Here is a 25,513-nt window from a genome sequence, read left to right as displayed (position 1 = left end):
GTTTGTCACACTGTTGCTTTTTTTGATGGGCACAGAACCAAACAGTTTTCTTGAGTGCGCGCACTTACGCAGTTCGATTACGCTATGGACGTACGTATTAGTGTAAGAGCAGGAACATTTGAGACTTGCGAAATATTCTCGTGTGCGGATTTTCAAAGCCTTGAACTATGTGCATAAAAATGCATCAAATTTTTAATTCCGATAAGTTTATTTCCTTTCTTGTTGTTGTTATTCATGAATGAAGAGTGCATATATACCAATGAAAAAGATTTTTTTCTCACTTTACGGTCACCCTAGAAAAATTACGGCAAGTGTTTTTCAAAATAAGTCCCTAAGAAGAATTGGAATCTGCAATAAAAAAAAATCGACCCTGGGCGGTCGCATATGGCGAATAAAATTGACCCTCAAAGGGTTAAGAGGAAGCTTTAGCTCGGGCCCAACTCCGACGTGGCCTATTCAAATATGTGTAAAGTGCAAAAACGTTTTTCCGAGATAACCCCTGGACAGATTTTAATGCAATTTGTTGCATTTGAGAGGGAAAGTTAAATTCTAGTGACTGTCGGAAGCAGAATTTCGATTTAGGGCCTGAATTTTGTTAAAACCTTTTCAATAATTCGCTAGTTTGAAAATAATAGAAGCACGAAGTTTACAAATTAATAGCTCTGCATCAAGAACAGATATCGTGGTTCTGTAGATGGAACCCATTAGAGCATTAAAAGAGGACAAATTGAATATGTCATTTTATATCTTACATGAATTTGTTACGTTGTGTATAAAGGTTCTGCAAAAGCTGTATTTTCATATTACAATATTTTTTTAGATTCATGTGTGACATATCAATTTTGTCCGCTTTAGATGTACTATTAGATGCAATCCACTGAATTGTGATATCATTTTTCATTGCCGAGTTAGAGTTGTAAACTTGATAGATTTCTTTTCTGAACATGTTTGATTTTTGCCAATTTTTAATAAAAAATTGACGACCTAAATCGAAAATTCGAAACCAACAGTCACTAGATTTTAAAGTTTCCTTTTAAATGCAAAGAAACCTCGTCAAATTTGGTTCAGTGGTTGCCGAGAAAAACGAATTCTCCTTTTACATGTATTTACATAGGAGCACCCGAGCTGAAGCTTCCTCTTAAAGCCTGGAGTAGATGAACACCATCAGGGCATAAAACCCAGGCCACCACCTACACCAGGCTCGACACTGCACTGTCCCAACACTGAGACACGCTCCTATCTGCACCTCATGTGCAAGCCCGTTACCCTGACTCGTCGCACCCACTCCTCTGGCGAATGATGGCACTTGTAACTCTTGCATGAACATCTGCTTCATTTGTTTTGTATATATACAGTGAAATCTTGTTACTATGAACACAACATTAACAAACTTTGAAGATTAACAAGCTTTTCTGAAATACCCTGTTGATTGCTCTATAGTACCAATGTAAAAATATTTCAGTACCATGAACTTCAGAATACCAAACTTGTCAGAATAACGATCATTATTCAGTTTCCATGTAATGTTAATGCCTCAGTATTAAGAATTATTATTCTGAAATCTTGGGATTCTTAGAATTTCATGTATACTTCACGGCAACCAAAACAGTAGGCTAGCAGACGACAAGGCACAGAAAGTGAATGCCATGGCACATGGGTTTGGAAAACCTGAGATGGTGCCAGAGGAGAAAAACATGGAAGGGGACTTCTCTTTTCTACTGTGGAGTTGATGAGGCATCAGGTTTTGGAACGTATGCTCTGCCCAGACAAGTGTCACCTAGCAATGGAGGAGTTCCCTTCCTTCTTTCACCCTTTCTGTGCGCGTTTTCTTTTTTTGTGCTTCTTTCTGCAGTCGTACCAGCTACACATGCAGAGAAACGTAACCTCCGTGCTCACGGGGATGCCACACCGTCGCACTTTCCGGATGGTGTCTACATGCGCTTGTACTTTGGAATAGTTCAGGTGTTCGCCTTGACCGAGCAGTGTTCACGGTAAAAAATGTGAAAAACAAACAAAAAGAAAGATTGTGCTTTGGAAGCAACGTGAAGCTTCCTCTCTGCAGGTGGTTTTCTCGGCATCAGAGTCTCTTTTGCGCACGCCACTCTTAGTATACAGAGCTTCAGTGGCATGTGGCTGCAGAATCTATGTAAATAGCATTGGCGCATGCCGAGAGCCAAGAGCGATGTTTCCGAGGATAGCTCATACAGTGACAACTGGTGGGTTGATGGGTGGAATGGTTAATTTTGGGGCTTTCACTATACTGATCTTTCAGAATAACGAACACTTTGCCACGGTCCTCTGAAGTTCGTTATATCGAGATTTTATTATGTTGCATAGCCTTGCTCTGTTTACGGTTAACATAGTTTGTTTTGTGTGTGGCTGTACCGGCAGCTTAATCTTTTCCGATGACTTATGCCAGGGTATATGTATTGTTATTTTCTAAATAATTGGAGCACTAACTATATAGCACCGTGACATGTCCAGATGGGCAAGTTTACATGCAGGCAATGCAGAACCACACCACGTACACAAGCAACACATAAGGGGTGAGTACCTTGTAGTAGCAGCTGTGATTATTTATAGGAGCACTATAAGTAAAGAAGCATATGCGTAACATGGGCAAGATAAGTGTGCTCGCCCACCTTCTCCCACTGTGACCCAGTTTTCCAGGAATTACAAGGGCAAAGGTTGAATAATGCTTACTTTTATTTTTTTGAAATGTTGAAATCAAACACGAGCATTAGCAATTTCAACTGCTACCTATACTTCCCCAACAGAAGAACAGCAGACTAAGGGAACACATAGCTCATACACTTTGCGCATTTTGCAAAAAGTTGGCTTTCCACTTTCACAGCGGTGGTCCAGCCAGTTTAGGATTTGGAGCAGTTCTTGGAGCAGGAAAAATGTCGTTCTGGAGCAGTTTAGGAGCAGCCACAGCAGCATTTTGGAGCAGTTTCAGAGCAGAAAAATGTGTCTTTTTCGAACACTTGTAGTAGTATAGCAGTAATATGTAGCCATTTGGCGAAGCTTGTTATAACTGCGCAATGAGTAAGTGCTGCTCAACATTGAAGAAAGACACAAAGCTAACAGCGACCAATTAAGCTTGCCTTCCCACAGACATTATACCAAGCACGGTATGTTGCAAACATTTTATTTGGGTTGGCAAGGAACTTAATTTAGTAAATAAACAAAACTTTGTCAGCTAACGAGAACAAAAATGTGCATTTGGGTGCAAGACAGATATTAAAGTACAAGTGAGCTAGAAGAATTGGCGCCATCAGGCACAAGACAAAAATTGATGGCAAATGTTTTATGTGCATTCCAAATGACAGATGTGCTTTGATATGCTTTACCGCACTGGACAAAATGTGCATCATGCCCAATAACAATGCTAGAAGCTCGACAAGAAATTATGCATCTATGAATGGTGCCAAGCCACACCTACGCCCTTGCTCTTCAGACAACCAACCCATGGAAAAGAGGAGAAAATGGATGAGTGACCCAATGCAACAGGGATGCTTTGGAGGCAGGAAGAGGCGACACTTACGAAGAACTAGAGCATACTTGCCGTTCAGACAAGTAACCTATGGAAAAGTGGGAAAAAGTGACTGATTCAACCAGTGCAACAGAGACACCTATGCAGGTTGAAAGAGGCTACACCAAGGAAGAACCACGTGAGCAGGAAACTTCCATTGTCATGCAAGGGCAACAATGTGCGCCATCAAGTACTTCTGATGAGCTTCCTAACCATGACTGTCATATGGTGGCGCACCAACAAACACAGGTGGATGGATGTGGGGGGGGTCAAGTCTTTTTGCAACCAAGAGAGCAAAGTAGATGAGAAAAGAAAGAACTCAAAAGAATTGATAGGCTTGAGAAAACTTCAGGCGTAAAAAGCCTATGTGATCGGAAGACATTAAGATGCTATGCATGAATGCATCATATTGAGACACTTATCCACCAAGGCTTACGAACATGCCAGGAAATAAAGGTTCCTGAAGCTACCCAGAAGGACTACTCTATATAAATTAATCAGGTGCATGAGTGGAGAATCAAATTTTAACACGCTGATCAAGCTACAATTAAAAGCAAAAAACAAAAAACTGCCGTCGCCTCATTTAAGACACTGCTCCCTTATCACAGACGAAATGCACATAAAATGAAAGCTACAATACAACAAACACCAAGATTGTTTTTTTTTTTTTGCCACATGGACATAGGCAATCAGAAGACTCGGAGAGTGAGCCCTCGCTGGCAAATTCATTATCTTTTGTTATAAATGGCCTGTCAACATTGTACAGAATCCCAGCATCCTACTTCTTCAGTGAAGGTCTCACTGGCTCTCAACTATCGAAGCTGGTACTAGCAGTTATCAAGAATGTTGAAGAGTCAGGCTTCAAGGTAGACAGACTCATAGCTGACAACCACAAAATCAACAAGAATGCCATGAAGGAGTTGTGGGGTGGCTTTATGACGTACAGAATTGAGTACCCAGTTGATGTCCGCAAGATTCTTTTCCTCAGCTTTGACTGTTGCCATATACTAAAAGCATGAGGACTAAATTTTTGGACAGTGAGATTGGCACAGACAGAAAGGTGTCATCTTGTCATTACAACATGCAGAAGGAACTGATCATCAAACCAGTACGGAAGCTTACACAAAAGCCCATGTTCCTGAATAACACTGAAAAAAAAAAAATTAATGTCAGACGAGCCTTGGAAGTTTTTGCTCCGAGCCTAATGGCGGCCTTGGACTTTTTACGAGGACAGGCAGGGCGCAGCTGCGGTTTGTCCTTTGCAGCCGCAGGACCAACAATTTTCATGAAAAACATCTATCGCTGGTTTATACTTCACGACACCAGCAACAAGGTGCAACACATTCACCAAAACAACCCTGATGTCGGGCATTATGATGACCCTGATGACAGCTGGCTTGAGTGGCTTGAGCCGACATTCCCCATGTACATGAAGGAACTGAAAAGAAGATCGCCTTTCACACGGAAGTCTCTGGCAGCAGAGACTTACGAGGTGCTTCCGATGAGGACCTACTCCACAGTTGCTTGCATTCGGTATTTGCTCTCGAGAGAATAGTTTTGCTTTGTTCTAACCAGAAAGTTCAATAGTGACCCCATAGAGTCCATGTTTTTGACGTTGAGGTGATCCTTAGACTTGAATGACCAACTCGACATGCGCTCTGCAATGTCTGGCCCGGAGAAGCTGCTGAAAACAGGGATTGCAGTCATGTTTGAAAGCAGGAACACCCTGCACGAGTCAGAGCTCGGACAAAGCAAGGCACTTTTGTCAGCAGCGAGCATGCCCAAAAAGGATTATCTCAAGTGCCACTAACTCCCATTCGCTTCCTGGAGCGGTTCAAAGTGCAAACTGTGCCCGCCAGCCTGCCAACACAGCAAGTGATAGTGACAGTACACATGGGCGGTCACATAGCATGCATAGCAAGAGAACACATGGAGCCTGACAACTGCACCTCAATAACAAGTTTCCAGCAGCCCGCTGCTTCAACAATTCACCAAGCAGCAGGCAGCAGGACAGAGGTGGACTGCTCTACCTTTCCAATGAACTGCTTTATGTCCTAGAGACGCTGAGAATGTTTACACACAGCGCACTGCAGGAGGCATCGAATCTCTGAAGGCCTTTGGCATTACTACTAAATGTGCCTGTACCTGCGCTGACCATTTCAGCCCTACTCCAGTGTCCAATGGACGACGACCATCACTGCCAGGATTTCGCGAAGCTTTTGTGCTCACGGTTCATGAAGCCCCTGCTCAGTAATTATGCATCAGTGGTAACTGACAGGAACAACGGTCACAAAGACTTCACCCATTAAAGGGACACTAAAGCAAAACAATAAATCAGTTTAGACTAATGAAGCATTGTTTGAGAACGCTACAGGTAGTCATTTCAAAAAAATAGTTTGATTATTAGACGCTGCCTTCACGGAAGCAGAAGTCCGAGAGGCGCTACACAACCTAAACAGCAGGTCTGCTACAGGACCCGACGGTGTAACCAACCGACTGTTGCGTAACTTAGATGACCAAGCCGTTACATTACTCACAAAAGACATCAACGTGTGGGAAACAGGAGAGGTACCAACGCAATGGCGCACTGCCACGGTGGTCCTTATCCCAAAACCCGGCAAACCACTTAACCTCGACAATTTACGACCCATCTCTCTTACGTCATGCGTGGGTAAAGTAGCCGAGCACGTAATTCAAAACCGAGTGTCACGCTACATTGAGGAACATGAACTCCTCCCACACAACATGACAGGGTTTCGACCCCACCTATCCACCCAAGACGTAATGTTACTCCTAAAGAGACAGATCTTCGACGTTAAAACAAGAGACGTTCGAGGCATCCTCGCCCTCGAGCTCACGAAAGCATTCGATACCATCTCGCACCGCTTCATACTGAAGTCTGTGGCAGGCCTCGGCCTCGGCCAGAGATTTCAGGAGTACGTACGCTCCTTCCTAAAAGACAGAGAAGCCCGACTGCGAGTCTCGCAACTTAAGTCGGACCCCTACACGCTGGGCTCTGTCGGAACACCACAAGGCTCGGTCATCTCTCCATTACTGTCTAATATAGTGATGAAGGGACTCGCAGACAAACTACGACACATCCCAAATGTAAACTGCGCTCTATACGCAGATGACATTACCATCTGGAGCTCGGGAGGCTCCCTGGGAGACATGGAGTAGGCATTACAGTCTGCCCTAGATGCCACGGAAGAGTACCTATTAAACACAGGAATGAAACTATCCTCAAAGAAATCGGAACTATTACTATTTCGCAAGTCTTGCCAAGGAGTCCGCTACCTAACCCCTCTAGACGAACTTCCGCGCGCACGACACACAAGAGACGGACTTATGAGTCACATTAATTACGTCGCCTCTGCCCACAACTGGACGAAAATAGAAAATACGAAGCTAAACACACTCATGCGCAAGAGCATCAAACAGGTCTTGGGAATTCCACAAAGAGCAAGTACAGCAAAGGTTGACCAGCTAGGCATGCACAACAACATCAAAGAAGTGATCGAGGCTCAGACTATGGCGCAAATACTCCGCCTATCCTCGTCCAAAGCCGGTAGGCTAATCCTAAATGAAGCCAATGTCTCCCCTTCTCCCTATCTCGAGCACGCGGTTACCCTACCGAGCGAAATTAGAGACAAATACAAAGTCTCACCGTTTCCCAGAAACGTCCACCCACAACACAATGTGGGTAGGCACCGGGCCCGCACCCGCGCGATCCTCAACCGCATCGACGCGAATCATGAAGCCACCGCATTTGTGGACGCGGCCCACTACGGCAGCGCATCCACTTTTGCAATAGCGGTCGTGGACGGCAACGGAACGCTACGATCATCCGCATCGGTTAAAATGAGCACCAGCGCTAAAGCAGAACAAATAGCCGTAGCCATCGCCATGGCAGATCCCACATTTACTTATGTCTTCACGGACTCGCGTGCCACAATTCGGGCCTACGAATGCGGCAACGTATCTAAAGAAGCAGCGCGTATACTACTAGCGAGTTCAAAAGAGAGCAAACGGTGCCTCTCCTGGTTCCCCGCTCACATGGCGAAAGACATTCACCCGCAAAAAGCTAACCTAAATGAAACAGCCCACGACCGTGCGCGAGAACTTGCCCGCCGCGACGGTCCCACGGCCTCCGAGGGGCTGGACATTCAGTTTAATGACCCGCTGCTCACTTACCAAGAAATCACCTCCCACTATCGGAAAGGTAGAACCAAATTCCCGCTCCCACACGCCAAACTCGAACGCGCGCAGGCGGCCGCGTTTCGAATGCTACAAACGGACTCGTATCCGTCAAGAGGCCTACTAAGTCACTATAACTCAGAAATCCCGGCCAATTGCCCAGACTGCCCAGAACTATATTGCTCACTCTCGCACATGCTATGGCAATGTACCGCGTTACCAAAGGGCCCTCTCTCCAGTGAGTCCGAATGGGAAGAAGCCCTCAAAAGCCCGGACCTCAAACTCCAACTCAAGGCCGTCCAGAGGGCCCAAGAACTGGCGGAGCGTCACCACGTTCCCGTCCCGACTTGGGCGTCACCTACGGTTTCTGCCGGAGGAGTTCCCCGCGTGGGATCTCAAACGGATTGAAACTCCTCAGGACTTCAATAAAGTTCTTGACTGACTGACTGACTGACTGATTATTAGATCAGAAAATGAAGGTCCAAGTATCAGTATTTGAATTTCGCGCCGAAACCCTAGCGCTGGTACGTCAGCGTGACGTCAGGGATTCCAAAGTATGTTTTCGCATTTGGGCCGCGTTGGCTGGGTAAAGGTTCCTGAAACTTGCCATGTTTAATATTTGGTTCCTTTAGAACACAATGTAGTCAATCTGTACCACTACATATAATTAGTAGGCCCTAGAAGATGCCATTAAAATCCAAGACGTCACAGCCCCCAGGTGCGGGAACTTACGGGGGGACGCAGGTCTTGAAGAAATGGCAAAAAATCACAAAAAGTTGATTTTCGGAAAAGTGCGTTTTCGTTATGTTTATACATTCAAGAATCTCTCCGCGAAATCTAGAAGCTAAATTTAATCGGAAAATAATAAAACATCACGCTTAAAGGGGCCAGTGTGAACGCGAAATCAGCAAAAATTGGTCAAAAATGTTCAAACTTCGCGCCGTCGCCATTTGCGAACGCGGTGGCCAATGGGCGCCATCTTGCGCTTGTTTTGATGCCGTTTTCTTCAACGTTCTTAGACATACTTCAGTTTTCCAGCTTCCTATGCGAGCCCATTGGCCGACGTGGCCGCAACAGGTGTCACTGAAACTACCGGCGCTGCAGTCGCGTCTGTCGTCATGCGCCGCGCGTCGTCTGCTCCTGCTGCGACGCGTCGTTTGCACCAACTGGCCTGTAGGCGCTTATCCGTCGGTAAATGTAGTTTAGATACGCAGTCTGAATTTTGTGAGAAACCTGCCGCGCGTAAGTAACGGGGACTTCACGGTGTCTGTGCACTATCGACGCTGCAGTGACGTATCTCTCACGCAGCGTGCATCGTCTACTCGTGCGATGTCATCTCTGCGGTGGGTCGTTTTCCCCAACTGGCCTGTGCCGTTCGCTCTTTGACGACTGTGTTTTGGCTGCCCGCACAATATTTTAGGCCAAGGACCCTTGAATGACATGTCTAGCTAGTCTTTAGAGGTTGCAACTACACCGCAAATGAGCGGTCGTGCACTGCGATTCCGCTTTTCAAGCAACTTTTCCCTATAAAAGCGCCACGGTGCTCCCTTTAGCAGGGGCTTTGTTTTTTGCTGCTTATTCTTAAGATGTGTATTAATTAAAGACGGCGAGCGCCTGTGCAGACATAGGGACATTAACGCATCACGCCCAGCAGTCGCTTGAGTCAACGCTTCTTCGCCTAATAAATTTAATTGACACATGTATTTTTTATAGTTGTCCGTGGATAATATGGGACGTGCAAATGAGTTGGAAGTGATCTGTGAGCAGTGACAAGGACGAATGTAAATACTATGAACATATTTAGGTCAAAGCTTAACCCTTTGAAGGTTTTAGCCGTACGGGTACGGTTCCGACCCTCCGTTTAAAATTTCGCGCCATAACGACGATGCGTGCTCACCGGGAGGTGCTGCCACCTCTTAGCACTTACAAGATGCGTTTGAAATTGGTGCTACCTTCTTGGGGAGATAAACAGAGCTGATTGCTAGCTTCGGCACGTCACTCAGACTGTGGCAACGCCCCTTTGGCGGTTTCGGTTTCGCCGCGTGATCGCAACGGAGGCGCGCGAAACGTCATTTTTTTCTTTGTCGGCACTCTCTTGCAGGGCGGTGGAAGTTGATTTCTATCATGATTGGCGCTGCTCTTAGCTTGCTTATCAGCGCCGTTCGCGAGGTATTCTCGCTCTCAGTGGCAACACGCTTTCGCGGTTTCGGTTCCGCCGCGTGATCGCAACGGAGGCGCGCGAAACGTGGTTTTTCTCTTTGTCGGCACGCTCTCGCAGGGGCGGCGGAAGTTGATTTGTATCTTGATTGGCACTGCTCTTAGCTTGTTTATCACCACTTGCTTATCAGCGCCGTTCGCGAGGTATTCTCGCTCTCCGCGGCAGTGCGCTAACGCGAGAGGGTGCCTCAGACCTCTGCCCAAGGCAGCCGCACGCAGAGATGTCATGTGTGCGCCAACACATGACAAGACACGCTCCAAGAGAACGGACACGCATTTTAGGTGTGCAGACTGCGATAAGGCGCTGTGCGTAGACCTGTGTTTCAAGGAGTACCACGCTCGGAAATACTATTGAACGTTTTGCAGTTCTGAGTGATGCCGACACCAAAATACTGTTCCTAATTATTTTTTTACTATTTATTCCCGACTTTATACATTTTGTACATTCAATATCCGCAATAAAGTAATTTGACCACCTGGGAAAGTTTTTTTCAAAATAATTCGACCCTCAAAGGGTTAATTCATTTTCTTTTTGACGAGCAAAACAAACAACAAACACCGTGATACTTTTTATTTACTTTGTGCACAAAAAAAAAAAAAGTAATTTTGAGCTACTTTTGCTCAAAGCAATTTTGGCCTCTTTCTGGCTGCTTGCACCTGCTCTGTCAGCGAGTTATCGATGCGAATCAGCACAGGTTATATATGAAATAAACTACGCTAGCTCACCTGTCCATATTTGTGCTTGAGCAAATGGTTGCGTACACACTTCAGGGCATGTGGCACATCACACAGGAAATAAAGGCACGCGCGCTCAGGCAGGCGTGGATGTGCAATCTTGTGAGAAGGTGAGGTTACGCTGCCACTGATTCCCATCGGCTGCCACATCGAGCTATTGTTCCCAGCTCCATCACTGACTATGGCGATCACCATAGCACCATGTTTATGCAATTGCATTACTGCTTGCAACACCAGCTCTGCTAAAATCTTGCCAGGCGCAGCACCTTTCGTGGCAAAAGGTGGCAATCGGTTGCACCCAGCTCTCCAGAAGTGGTACGAACATCAGCACGAGCGCATGATCTGCAAGTTGGTCAGTTCCTTCATTTGAAATACCACCGTAGTCCACAAAACCATCAAGTTTGAAGGTTGACTTGTTGAAATTGTACGCCTGGCATAACTTAATTTCATTCAAAATCAGTGTGCCGAATTTCTTCCTATTTGCTCTGTTGCCCAGCTGTTTTCCAATAGCTTCCATACAGAGAGGATTGAAACCATACTTGCATGGTATTCCTTTCAGAATTTGTGTGAGACGGCTCAGGGAGGGTAAGGGCAGCATATTCATGTCAGATAGAAGCTTATATGCGTGAGGGATCACTATCCTCAGCAATAAACAATTCAGAAGCCAGTCCGCATTGTGCCGCGCGCCACACGGAGACTTTGCTTTCAACTGTTTAAACGATGTCATAAATGCAAGTCACTGTAAAGGCGGAAGTTCGGCCAACGCTTCCTCGATTCTGTTATCGGGCATTTCAGGAAGCCTGTTCTTCAGAGCCAAAATTTCCTTCTTTTGCTTTTGATGCGCAGCAGCCGCCCTAAGCAGACTCTTGTTCACATTCCGTAGTTTCTGATATCGCTTGAGCATTGCGCTCGAAGCCTTCATGCTCAGTCGAAGTTTCCTCTGTAGACGGAGACAACGCGCGCAGTCTAGTTGCTTTGTAAGTACATTGCACTGCTTGTGGTGCATATTATCTGATGTCGCCGTGTCACCCTCGCCTGCTTTCCCGCCCGCACATGTGTTCAAGCTGTCTGCTTCTATCAGGATTCTTTCCACACTTGCAATGCTAGTCGCAGCTCGAAATAGCCTCTTGTGAATTTTGCTGTAGCCGTTTATGCAGCAAGTACCATCCTCTTCAAGCACAACAGTTTTCATCACTCGCAGATGCCCGGCTACCAGTTGCCTCATATAAAATACTCCGCATCGCTTCTGTGTTGCGTCGTCCTCAACAATTTCGAACTTCCAGAGCGCAGAAGGCAGTGTCACGTTCATGAGCTCGTTGAGCACAAAGTGTGTAGCGCATATTTCTGAAGTTCCTTCTTCCAAGCCGAACAGCAGGTTTGAAGTTGAAGCGCTGTCACTACAAGCTTCGCCCGATGTACTTGCCGGCACTTGCGCTCGTTCTTTTGGTGGACGTCGCTTTCGCTTCACATTTTTTGGCTTTTAGATGTGCTCAGGCAGGCCAGGACAGAGCCGAGGAAGTGGGCCGGGAACAAGCATGCATTTCCCGCGAGGAATCAATATTTCTTTGTTACCCACAACATGCTTGTAGTATTTCCAAATGTCGTCGTGCTCAAAGTGGCGTTCACACACTTTTGATTTGTTTGTGAGGCGTTTGTCTTTTCGGTGTAGCGTGCGTTCCCAACTTTTAAACTCTCCAGCGTCTTGCGGCGGTGCGAAAAAATGGTGATCTGCGGCACCGTGTTTCAGGCAGCTGGTGCAGCCGGGGGCAAAACAGCACAGCATAGGGAACTTCTTGCTGTCATGAGACGCGGAAACGCTTCTTCAAGATGCTTTTCAAGAGAGCAAATTACGACACATCACACAACATTTAGAAAACGGAGAAGGATAACGGCAGACGATGCAGCGTAACCAGCATGAAAACAGAAGTGAAAGCAGAAGTCAAGTTTCAAGTTCATTACCAGAAACGCATTTAAAATACTTAGCTCAGATATGACAAATTTTCACAAAGAGGCTCAAAATTAAGAACTGTGAAATAATTCTCAAAATGGAAACCGGAAATCTACCAGAAATAAAGCAACTTCTATCAAAAACGAAACAAAAAGTGACGAAAGACGCGATCGCAGCGCCGCTAGTTCGCGTGACCACCACTTCGGCCATCGCCCGAGCGGAGCTGTGAAACTGAAGTATGTCTAAGAACGTTGGTTTTCTTTGAGCGCATTTTGCACCAGTTCAAAATGACGTCGGTGAAGGGAAACCGCCGCTATAGCGTCATTTCTGAAGGATGCGTCCGTGCCGCCAATTGGCCAAAGCGCGCACATCCCCCGCGCGCCTCGCTCCTATTTGTCCGGCGCTCTTTGGCGCGCGCTCGACCGCTCTCGCAATTCGCTACGTTTGTTTATCTCTGGTTTCATCGCGCCACTGTCTACGTTTGTTCAGCCGCTTGCTTCGCGACGACGTTTGATAAGGTGCTCATTTCACTGCCCGGATGGCTGGAAAAGATCGTCGTCTCAAGGCTACTACGCATCAAGCGGCTGTGGAATGCGCGACGGCAGGCGGCTAGGCCTGTCATACTCGCGGAGTTGCCGGTTGCTGGTCTGCCTGGACATTCTACTCGATCGAGTTCCGAGCTGCAAACCGGCACGTATAGCGTCAACACTTCGTCCGCCCACGCGACGCGTGTTGGCACAGATCGTGCAGGCACCGTTTCCTTCACGACTGAAGAAAGTAGTGAGCGCGCAGCAAGCGCCGGAAAACGTGCCTGGCGTCGCAGTCTGCCATGGAACGAAAGTTCACGCTGCTGGGTGTCGACACGAGAGAGGACGTCAACGACAGCGGAACTGAATTTGCAATAACAGCCGAATCTTTCCAAAGCAATGACGAGGTTGTATATGAAAAAAAAAAAAGACCATGAAAGAGACCCAGGCGTGCTTTTATCCGTCGTACAAGAGTTCCTTGGACTCGTGCTGTGTCCCGGGTGCGGCTAGAAAGTGGTGATGCTTTCAAGGACCCCGCCAAGGAGTACGGGCACTCAGCAATGTTCTGACAATGTTCTGTCGTCACAATGCTGTGAGAGCAAAGGGAGAGCCTGAACCTAGGCACCACTACAACTTGCCAGAACATGTGGCAGAAGCAATGCTGCCTGTATATGGACGTCAGACTCTGGAGTTTTGCAAGACGCTTAGCGCCACCTGCCGTTGCGAAGAGGCAGTAATTTAGTAGTGCGAAGCCCGACTCCCTTGCTAAGTTGCCTATGCAGCTAGCGACTGCGAAACAACGATTTAACTAGACTTTGGTCCATATTGCGAGTGTTTTGCACATTTAACACCCAGACAGAGAGCTATGAAGTTCTATGCTAGTCGGACGCGCCGCTGAACTGCCAAAAAGCGCTTGCTGGCAGACTGAGGGCGGAAACGACGGCAACCGCGATAGCTCCGCGCGCTATGAAGAAACGCCGCAATCGACGCTACTGTTGTGTTGTAAATTGCCATGAACGTGAAGGGCGGAATAACAACGTTCAGTTTTACCGATTTCCATCGCGATCGTATGAAGGGGAAAGGCGAGAGCGCTGGATACGGGCCGTTCAATCTGTTGTGTAATCGATTACTTGCATTTCCCACAACACAGCGGCTCGCATAAGAAAGTGCGACAATTTTGTTCTGTAATTGTGTTGCGTGGCCCTGACGGAGGATCGTGGTAACCAAGCGAAAACTCAAGAATCTGTAGCCGCCACTTCGTTGGTAACCGAAAAAACAATGTTGCGAACCATCCTGCTTATGTGCCATCAATATCTCCACCTTTTAACAGGCGTCCGCCTCCGCTTGACTCAAGTGGAACGGAGAGATTTGGCAGGTCAGCTTAACCGAACATTTTGGTTTGCTTATGAATTCAAAATCCTGTTCTAGAGCATCGTTGTATTGCGAGCTCATTTCTACTTTTGGTATTTTGTATGTCCTGCGCCGATACAACAAGCACGTTTCGCAACGTGCTGAGCCTGCTCGACTGCGTTTTTCCAATGTGAACAATAAAGTTGCTATAGGAGCACTGGATGACTAATTGCGAAGTAACGCACGTGTGTAAAGAAAAAAATGTCGCGTTTATTTACATTTATTTGTGCGCGCTTGTTGCTCGAAGCGTCTGCGAAAACCAAATTAAGGTACTGAGTGATGCTGTAGCTCCTGCGAGAAAGAAAGATGCGCGTAGGCACAGTAGGAAGCTTACTTTCGTTATTATCGCACGCTGTTTGCTGCCTTGGAAAACGTTTTCTGTTTGCTGCCCTGGAAAAGGCTATGAAAGGATTTACTCTCTGTAAATAATTGCGAGACAAAAAATTACGATAAAATACATAAAAATATAGGAGATACTTAAGTCTTGTGTTCAGGACATATTCAATATGAACCAATATGAATGGCTTAGATTATTATGCTGATATGCCTATAGACAAACCTGATGCTCTCTGTACTTGCGAGTTGCAGCACGCCGAAATAACACTTGAGACTTTATTTTATATTGTACACGTACTTCGCCCTGCTGAGCTTCCTTTTCGAAGCGTGGATGGGCGGAAGAAGCTTTCCAGGTCCTTGATTTTTAGGAAACCGTGCCTCAACACAAACGAAAGAGAAGGGTCCATTGTGGCCTATGCACCTTTGCTTGCGGACAGCTCTCCTTGCACTACTCAGTTAGCGCCAAGGCTGCGATGGGGGCGCTGGTGACGGGTTTTTCCGCAGCGCCGCCTGGGCAGAGTCTGAGGTCTATACGCGGCTATCTGAAAAAACCCTGCTCCAGAGATACAAGCGAGGCAAGACACAGAATTCGAATGAGAGCCTTCACTCGGTGATTTGGAGTGTCTCAGAGGAACAGCACGCATCTCTCTTTGCCGTGCAAGCTGCTGTTGGGGAAGCTGTCCTACGCTTCAACACTGGGAACCTGATTGCGTCCACTGCAATTCTACAGCAGCTACACATGAATATTCCTGGCACTGCATCTCGGCGAGCAAAGGAGAAAGCCGGCCATCGAAGTGCCAACTCCAGCAAGAAGCGAGAAGCCTCTTTGAGCGCAAGGAAGCTGGCCAAAAAGCGGCATAAAGATAGGATGCATCCAGATTATGCCCCTGGTGAATTTCATTGAGATGTTGCAGAAGATGTTGCAGAATGTTTCTCCTTGATTTCTCAAAACAACAATTCTGACAGACTTCCAATTTTGGAAGTAAAAAGCTTCTGTCCTATTTCAGCTATTAGCATAATTTTTTTTTTTTTGCCAGAAAGAGAAATGTATGCAGTAAGCAATATGCACCTTTTCAAAGCAGTACTCTTCTCAAAAAGCTTTTGAAATGGGTCACATGCTTGACATGTCAAGATGGCGTTTTTTTTTCTCACGACTTTGATGAGCTCCAACTCTTACTCAGATTAGCCTAGAACATTAATTAATACCTTATGACACTCCCTGAACATTCTAGATAGTCTTTATATTCAAATTACTATGTTAGGGTTTTCTGTTTAGATGCAAATTTTCCTCCAAACAAAGGACCCATCTTATACAATGCTTTTAGAGTATAACAGAAACTACTTATCCTATGGCGAAATTTTAGAATCTGCATATTAAAATACACAAAGTGTGAAAATTTCGTTCAAATCTGTCCACAAATAAAGTATTTCAAGTGTAGCCTCCCCCCTTAAGTAGGTGTCGCCATCCGTATTTCGTTCTTACGCTTTTTCTGGCTTGCCAAACGTCTTATCGTAAGAGTGGTGTTTTTGGTGTTGTAGAACGGCAATTTACTGATGCAGAAGAAATCATTTTTCACTTTAGTGTCCCTTTAACCATTGTCACAAAAATATTTAAAGTTATAAGTCGAACAGTGCAAGCAATGCGGGCGTAAAGACAACTGCGGTTCTCCTAATTAATGTCCAGCTATATACCCCATTGGCAACAAGAAATTATCATCAACGAAATTGTATACAATTATGACGACGAAGAAGTACAAAACTTTGACGGAAAGAACGCACCGCTATAGTAGTATGAAACCAGCGGCCTCCTGTCTATCAACAAAATGCGAAGGAGAGTGGCAATGGCTGGCACGGGTCACCTTTTGTATTTCGCACAAGAGTGCAAGAGACAGTCCTAACTACACAAAAATTTCACAGAAGGGAATCAAAGGAAGAGAAGTGATATATATAGTAGGCTTGTGCGAATAGTGCTTTTTTGTTTCGAAGCGAATAGTATTTCTTCTAGAATAATTTCGAAGCGAATACTTCGAACAGTAGCAAATAAAGAAAAAAAAAAAAGAACGGCAGAGGGCTAAGGTCTGGGATTTATTCAAGGAAAGTAAACAACTTGAATATTTACGAAAATCTACAACTTTTCGTGATGGTTCATGATGGCATTCTACTTTTCAAACTTCACGCTTTTTTGGCTGAAACGAGATAAAAGAGACAACTTCCTAGCTTTCGGCACGCTGTAGGAGTTGAGGAGGACGTCGGGATGAAAAACTTGGGAGGTTTATTTACATTATTTACAGTGAGAGTCAATTAACAGTCTTAGAGTCATTACGGGCCGGCAGCAACTCGGACGCTGCGGCCCGTCGCAAGAAGTTCGAGAGAGATGAATCAAGGATTGCTCTAGGAATGCTCTCTTGCTGCTCCGGGTCTGTGTCTTTTAAGCCCTTCGGTGTCTCGAAGACACGTCACATTCGGCCAATGGGAGAGCCCTCTCAGGTGACGCCATTTTCAGCCAATCGGCGAGCCCGCTCGGGTGTCGTCATTTTCGGCCAATGGTAGGCACCCGTGCGACTGAGTCGCACCCGGCGAAGAGAGTCGCTGCTCGTGTGTTTGTCCGAGGGCTTTCTTCTCCCTGCGGTCTTGCCTTGCTGACTTGCAATGCGCCGCCACCATAGAGGGATGGGGGCGACGCTGCCAGGTTGTCACGGCGCATTACAGCCGTCTTGCTTCGGGACCCACTCTACCCGCAACAGTGCCAGGCTCTCGCTTCACTTTCGGGAAGAGCCAAGCAGTGAATAGCTCCAACGGCTGCACATGAAGTGGGGTCCGCCAACTTGTTTGCACGTGCCGTGCCTCAGGAATGTGGTATCCGTGCTTCTGCGCTCCTTAATTAGCTGTGGTGCGATTCGATGTGGTCTGGGGAACTCGAAGTAGGGTCAGGAAACGGTCCCGTATCTAACAGCTCGTCCTCGCCCCGGAAGTTCGGAATGGCCGGTGAACTCAATTCGCTGGCCATGAGGAACGCTGAAAGAACCTGCAGGGTACTAGTGTCGAGCCTCGTTTGACGAACTTCGGGATCTTGGGCCCTGGAGAACATACGTCAAACAAACAAAATAACACAGCGCTGCACCACGTGTAAGCGCAGGCTCTTCACCCCTGACTCGCCAGGCTATTACTGAGTCAAAATGAACCCTGATCTTTTATTTCCCCAATTTTGACAAAGCAGTTCCAACCACCTTTCCAAACCGCTATCCATTTCTCCCCGAATGCTGACAAGACCAGAGTGCTATTGTTGTAGCAAAACAATGGGTTGTCGTTGCAAACAAACAATGAAAACAGCCGAACATAACTTAAGTGGCCTAATTACACGAACAGCATGTTTCCAACCCTAACGCAGTGGCGTACTTATCTCACGTATTGTTGCCACTGAACAGTCTGGCCATCTTCACAAGTACGTAATCACAAGCGCGCTAGCCTTGTGGTCACTAATCAGAATGCATACTTGCGTCATAGGCAAACTTTTCATTACGCCTACTCACGTATCTTTCTCTAGTCCATACAGGACACGTACCTTAAACGAGAACTTAATTTGCGTAACTTACGCACTCCGCAGAAACCTTAAAATGATGCGTCTTCTAATAACTAGTTCCATGCACGCTAACCAGAGAAGTCAGAATACGGGTGCCCTCAACGCACACGAGCAACCCAGTCATAAATCTGCTTCCTTCCGTCCACACAGGACACGCGCTAATGGAACTAAGAACGCTTCTCAGTGCAAATGATGCACTTACTGAAAACCTACGCGGTTAACCTTAGAAAATAAAAAAACGCTTATAAAAAAAAGGAGGTTAACTAAAACACATGCACGTTACGATAGGCCTCTCACCGATAACCTTGACACTCAGGTTACTCACACACACAAAAAAAAGAGCCTATCTACTCATTAATGAACAACTCGCGAGACTTAATGTTTACATAAAACGCATCTTTCCAATCTCGGAGCTTCTCGAACAAAACATATACAAAGCTCATACCTTACCTATTGAAAGTAATTCTTAGTCTCAAATCGCGAAAATTATCCGATGCTCAAAAAATAAAACAAAAGAAGTTTCACTTCTATATAAGCTCTCTTGGCCTCCCGTTCCAAGCATTTTTGACTGACTCATACTTTTGAGCCGTACTCGAGGTGGTCGCAGTCCGAAAGCTACTCTGGCTACCGAGGAACAACAAAAGGGCTGACTCACTATCAGCTCCCCCAAGACATTACAGTCTAATGCCAATTTGCGTCCTGGTGCCCTGTTTTCATCACGACCTCGATTGACCGCGTCACTACTCCCCACCTGGTCTCGTCTTGCCACCTTGCGCTTCTTTGTACTACACGCTGAGCTTCGAAAAGAACGACGGAACGACGAGGAATTTAACTGCCCCGTGCCCTTTGTTCGCGTCTGTGCAGAACATGCTTCTCGGTCCCCCTTTGACCGGTGGCTCGAACGTGTTTGATGCGTCAACATCGTCAGTGACACCGCACCTTTCTTTTCCTCGCGCCCTGCCCTTTTGGGTCTCTCGCCGTCTTTGGCGGCGCTACATTAGTCACCGCATTCCTATCTTTAGGGCGCTTCTTTCTGCGGCACTTTTTCTTTGAATTCTCTTTCATGTCGCCTTCTGGCGCCTCATGCTGGCCGTTACACATCTCATCGGCCCGAATCGGTCTCTTACCCGCACAGTCTGATTGATTTTCATTTAAATCAACACTCTCTCTGCCTCGACTGGCGGACAGCTCAACCGACTCTTGAACAATGCAGCAGGCTTTACTCGAGTTATGCAACTCGCACTCTTGCGAACTGCCCTCTACTGCATTGCCCAGCTCACGCTGTGCATCGGCACACAGCCCGTTGGTATCAATCGCTGTCTCACGCGCACAGTCCGAATGATTAATAACTGAATCATCCCTATCTAGGCTATCTAGACTGGCGGAGAGCTGCACCGATCCCTGAACAATGCAGTTGTATTCCCTTGAGCTATGGAGCTCGCAATCCTGGGAACTACCCTCAACTGCATCGTCCAGCTGGCACTTCACTTTGGCACGCAGATCTGACCTGACATGGGTGCTCGTGTCTGTCGGGTCAACAGTACCCTGTACCTCGCTAACGACCTCGATATCATGAGATGCGACGCACACGCGCGGTAACTGTGCCAATTTGTTTGCAGCTGGCCTAGCTGTCTCTACAGTCCTCTGTTGGCACAGCACCTCGTCGCTCTCACTCTGGCGTTTGACGGCCTCTGTTGCCACTAAGGCATCGTTAGGAGCTAGCCCTTTCCGTTCGCGTATGAATGGGCCGCTAATCTCACAGGCACTACTTTTCTCGTCGGCTTTTTGTGAAAACCCGCCAGATACTTCCTCATTGTTTTGCTCTGTACTACCTACAGAATGTTCAGACAGCCGTTGTCTCTGTGCCATTAACTGATCACAATATTGTATCTGTTTGATCAATGCTGCCTTCTCTCTCTCGTACTTTTGCTCACGCTCACGCTTACGTTCTTGATACGCACGTTCACGTTCATTCTCACGTTCTCGACGCTCATGCTGACGTTCTTGACGCTCACACCTAAGAGTAAGTTCTTGAAGCTCACGCTTCCATTCATTCTTGCGTTCTTGACGCTTAAGCTCACTCTTACGTTCACGACGCTCACGTTCACGACACTCACGCTCCCGTGGTTCTTGTATCACCTCCCAAGCAAGCTCAATGCTTTTATCATCATTGCCACTATCTTGAATCGCCTTTATGATAGCTGGCGTTTTCATCTGTTTGTCCGCCTCAACTTCCAAATTGTCGCACACCAACAACAAGTCTAACCTTGTCAACCTTCTAAGATCCATGGCAGCTGCCCCGACTGGAGGTTAGAACTGTTTTCCTTAATTAATTTGTGCAAACACACAATGCAACAAATTCCTGATTCCAAGAACTATCAAAATGAACACACAACATTTGACTCTGGCGAATCAAAAGGAAAAAAACCACGCGCTCACTTACGGTTGCAGCACCCTGCCATCTGGTTCATTGGTCCGCTGTTCCCGGATCCTCAGGACTCCCTGGGTCGAAGGCTCGCTCTTCTTCGCTACTCCCAGTTTCTTAGGACCTCTTTCGACGAAGGCTCTCTCTTCTTCGCTCTTCCCGGTTCCTCGCGACTCCTTTGGACGAAGGCTCTTTTTCGCTGTTCCGGGTTCCTCAGGATTTCTCTCGACGAAGGTTGATCCGTAGCACTGCAACCAGTTGTTGCATTTGGAGGCGATCCCACCGCTAGCAACCAGTTGTAGGAGTTGAGGAGGACTACGGGATGAAAAACTTGGGAGGTTTATTTACATTATTTACAGTGAGAGTCAATTAACAGTTTTAGAGTCATTACGGGCCGGCAGCAACTTGGACGCTGCGGCCCGTCGCAAGAAGTTCGAGAGAGATGAATCAAGGATTGCTCTAGGAATGCTCTCTTGCTGCTCCCGGTCTGGGTCTTTTAAGCCCTTCGGTGTCTCGAAGACACGTCACGTTCGGCCAATGGGAGATCCCGCTCAGGTGACGCCATTTTCGGCCGATCGGCGAGCCCGCTCGGGTGTCGTCATTTTCGGCCAATGGTAGGCGCCCGTGCGACTGAGTCACACCCGGCGAAGAGAGTCGCTGCTCGTGTGTTTGTCCGAGGGCTTTCTTCTCCCTGCGGTCTTGCCTTGCCGACTTGCAATGCGCCGTCACCATAGAGGGATGGGGGCGACGCCGCCAGGTTGTCACGGCGCATTAAAGCCGTCTTGCTTCGGGACCCACTCTACCCGCAACAGTGCCAGGCTCTCGCTTCACTTTCGAAAGAGCCAAGCAGTGAATAGCTCCACCGGCTACACACGAAGTGGGGTCCGCCAACTTGTTTGCACGTGCCGTGCCCCAGGAATGTGGTATCCGTGCTTCTGCGCTCCTTAATTAGCTGTGGTGCGATTCGATGTGGTCTGGGGAACTCGAAGTAGGCTCAGGAAACGGTCCCGTATCTAACAATGCTTGTAGCCAATGCCACAGCCACAATGGAAAGATTGTTGCAAAATGCCCCCCCCCCCCCCGTCCAGCATGCCGCATTACTTTCCGCTTCCAGGTAACTAGACCGCTTTGCTATCGTATGCAGAATCCACTCGTGTACCACTGAGAGTAAAATCACAAGCTCTTGGAAGAAAAAAATGGTGGTGGGTGCGGTCGTAGTTTTGAAACGGCAGGCGATCAGAACCGGCTGGGAGCTGTTTCAAAGGAGCTACAACATGATATTTCTTTCTTTAGATGACGTTTCTGACGCAAAATTGCAGTTAGATGTGGAAGTGCGCCAGGAACAACAAAAATGAAGGTACTGAAAATCCTATTTTTTGGTCCAAAGTGGTGTCCAATCACAACTGCCAACACCAACTAGTGTCATGAATTTTTTCGTGTTTTGAAGGCCAATCCACATATAATGAGCTACTAATACAAGAATCCCTTTTTGCGAAAATTTCGAGTTCGTTATAAATGGGTTCGACTGTAGCAGCTTTTGCATGCGATGTGTCAATCCTGAGCCATGGGAACTAACCAATGCAGGTAACAGTGTAGACAGTTAACAAGAGAGCTGCATCGTGTGTGAGTGCAAGTGGCCCAGGATTGAGCCACAAGGTACAAAAACCACTATTCATGTCCTTCCTAAAGTGCCTTTCACATGCTGTGATTGTATTGGCAATGCCATGATCTGGCAAGTCATAATGTTGCAGACCACACTGTCAACGCTTGTTTGCTTGGCTCCCATGCTCCTTCTCTGAAAAACTGCATTGCATACACAGTGTGTCCCAATGTTGAACTAACGTATGTGCTCCCATATAGTGTAAAATACTGTCAGTATCTTATGCCATAGGTCTCTATACACGTTTGACAGGACCATAACATATGCAAGAGTTCACCGTATTTTCAATTTAATGAGTGCTGAATAAATGACGTTTTACTGTATACCTGAGAGGCCATATAGATGCGCAAGCTGCCGTCTTCACAAAGCAGGATCAAGGTAGTGCGCATCTCACCACTGGATGTTGGGTGCCGAATAGCAACCAGGTCTGTGATCTTGGATTTTGCAGTCAAGATCTTGATCTCCTGTAGAACAGAGAAATGAGGTACTTAGGTAATACAGGACTCAGCCCATCAAGCTCAAGATGGTTCTTGATAATTGGCGCAGGTGCAAACATGTTCACTAGACCAGCTGTGTGTACAGAGGCTCATGGGACCATAGTGATTCAACCAAAGGGATGAAGAACTTGGGTAGTATAACCAACTGACTCGAATGAAGGCTCTGGCAATCAGAACATTGCCTCCTTGATCCACTCCAGAGGGTCAATTATAAGTTCCGTGCCAACTATTAGGAATATACTAGATATAAGATGACAAGAACTGTCTTAAAAATATAACTCTAGATGATCTTCTCTTCTAATAAAGCCATATCAGTGACAATTGCATAATGCCAACTAAAAGTGTGTAGCTCACACAATGAAAGGTAAAAATTTGGCAGATATCTGCCTGGTTGTGGACAACTGAATTAAAGAGAAGGAAAACTCAAATTAAAATTTATTTTAAAGACCTGACATTTCGGAGCCTGGCCCACTCCTTTTTCAGGGATTAGATGGCGTGAGGTGCAGCAGTGCTTATATGAGTTTTTGGTGCTTTGACAGGCGCGCAAAGCACTTTTTGTAGACTTGAGCGTAAATGGCGGAGAGTTCCTGATGAATTATTCATGTTATGCGGCATCTTCTGGATGTGCCAGGATTCCAAAAGGAGCCGCTGCTGGTGGTTGTTTTCTTTCTTCAAGATCACAGCACCGTCAGGTCTAATCCAGTGATCAAAAAGCTTGTAGTGTTCTGCCACAGTACTACGTTCTCTGTTTAGGTGGCAAAGGTCATTCTCGTGTTGAATTCTTTCCGGGAAGTTTTTAGTCTTGCCAATATACGACGCAGGGCATTCGCTGAAAGTAATCTTGTACACAATGCCCTGCACCTTTTCACCAGGAATGCAGCCTTTTGGATAAAAAAGCAGGCTACCGACCATAGAGACAGGCTTGCGAGCGACGTCAACCCTTGCCCCTCGTGGTACACAGGCTAACGTCTCGTTGACGCCTTGACCGTATGGTACAGAGACACGGTGTCGTTGTGTGGGTGGTGCGGCAGCCCCCGTCTTCCTTTTATTCTTGTTCCATCGGCAGAGGACGCGACACTTTTGTGTAACCGTTCATCCCAAGGTTACGGATTACTGTGTTCTACTCTTCCTTCTGGAGGTTGTAGGATTCAGGGGTCGTAGTCTTGGAGTTTGGTTCCACAAACTCCCCAAGTTTTCCCTGAGAATTCCCTGTTTTCCAGGTTGGTAGACACCCCGGGTGTGCAAGGTGAGGTTGGCCCAGCGCGCGTCCAGTGCCGAGTCGCGCAAAATCTCGCGAAAGTGATCGTATCCCTGAATGCAACTAGATATTTTCAAGCTGGCAATGCATAAATGGGCTGACTACGCCGAGCGCACGCTGGTCTCGCCGGGTGCTGCCATGCTGGTAGCCTGTTTACATTTGGCCAGCTGTCCCGGCATTCGATTTTGCAAACTTCGGGCAGCTTTGGGTTGTTTTGGGATCCCAACTCACGTGACTTCGTATCAGGACCGGCACTAGCTGGCTGCCGTCTGGCTGCCAGAACTCCGAAAATCGAAGAGGCCCAGTGGCAGGTCTGTATGGCAGGACTCCTGTCAAATGCTGCGTTGACTTGCAGAAAGTGTAGCCCGTATCCGGAGGGATTTTTCAAGCTTGGTTACGAAGCACATATGGCACCCGCCGTGGTTGCTCAGTGGCTATGGTGTTAGGCTACTGAGCACGAGGTCGCGGGATCGAATCCCGGTCACGGCGGCCGCATTTCGATGGGGGCGAAATGCGAAAACACCCGTGTACTTAGATTTAGGTGCATGTTAAAGAACCCCAGGTGGTCGAAATTTCCGGAGTACTTCACTACGGCGTGCCTCATAATCAGAAAGTGGTTTTGGCACGTAAAACCCCATAATTTAATGAAGCACATATGGCGCTGGGATCGCACTATGAAAGCGACAAATTTTATTGTCTCAAGGATGAGCCACCTCGCCGTATCTTTTTGATCCCCGAAGTCACTCTTTTCTAGGCTTTCTAGTTCAATAGAAATGAACTGAAGCAGATGCTCTAGTTCCATGGAATGCTAAATGTTGTCATTGGCAGAACTTGCAGCTTGGGTAGCGCAAGATCTGTGATGCAGTATGACGATGTCATGTGGCTGTGTCCAGAGCAGAACCGATGAGAAAGACGACTTGCCAACGCCAAGCGCCTCCAGTCCTCGCGTGTTAATGAGCATCTGGTCGCACAGAATTTCATAGTTTTGTCACTTCATTAGAAGAATGCACAGGAGTGAGCCTTCGAAGCCTTGAGAAATACTCTTGCTCCAATAACTTCTTGTCACTGAACCGTTTTTTCAGCATGTCCAACGCATCCACCTAACATGCTTCGGTGGTAAGCAGCCCCGCTATAGCTGCCGCCACGTCTCCTTTCAAAAATAATCTCAGGTAGTTAAATTTGTTGGCA

General features: G+C 46.9%; 1 protein-coding gene across 3 annotated transcripts in view; it reads right to left on the bottom strand.

The window, feature by feature from the left end:
• Positions 1-25,513, bottom strand: part of poe (E3 ubiquitin-protein ligase-like protein poe) — a 590,397-nt gene that overhangs the window by 269,398 nt on the left and 295,486 nt on the right. For all 3 annotated transcript variants that reach the window (XM_055063706.1, XM_055063707.1, XM_055063708.1), the window contains one exon: positions 22,897-23,034. In XM_055063706.1, coding sequence (XP_054919681.1) covers positions 22,897-23,034 — 138 coding nt within the window. The remainder of the gene's footprint in view (positions 1-22,896; positions 23,035-25,513) is intronic.

This window comes from Dermacentor andersoni, chromosome 1 (assembly GCF_023375885.2).
Source record: "Dermacentor andersoni chromosome 1, qqDerAnde1_hic_scaffold, whole genome shotgun sequence".
In the NCBI taxonomy this organism is placed as follows: domain Eukaryota; kingdom Metazoa; phylum Arthropoda; class Arachnida; order Ixodida; family Ixodidae; genus Dermacentor; species Dermacentor andersoni.
Note: the sequence above shows the minus strand (reverse complement) of the source record. Positions and strands in the feature narration are given on the sequence as shown.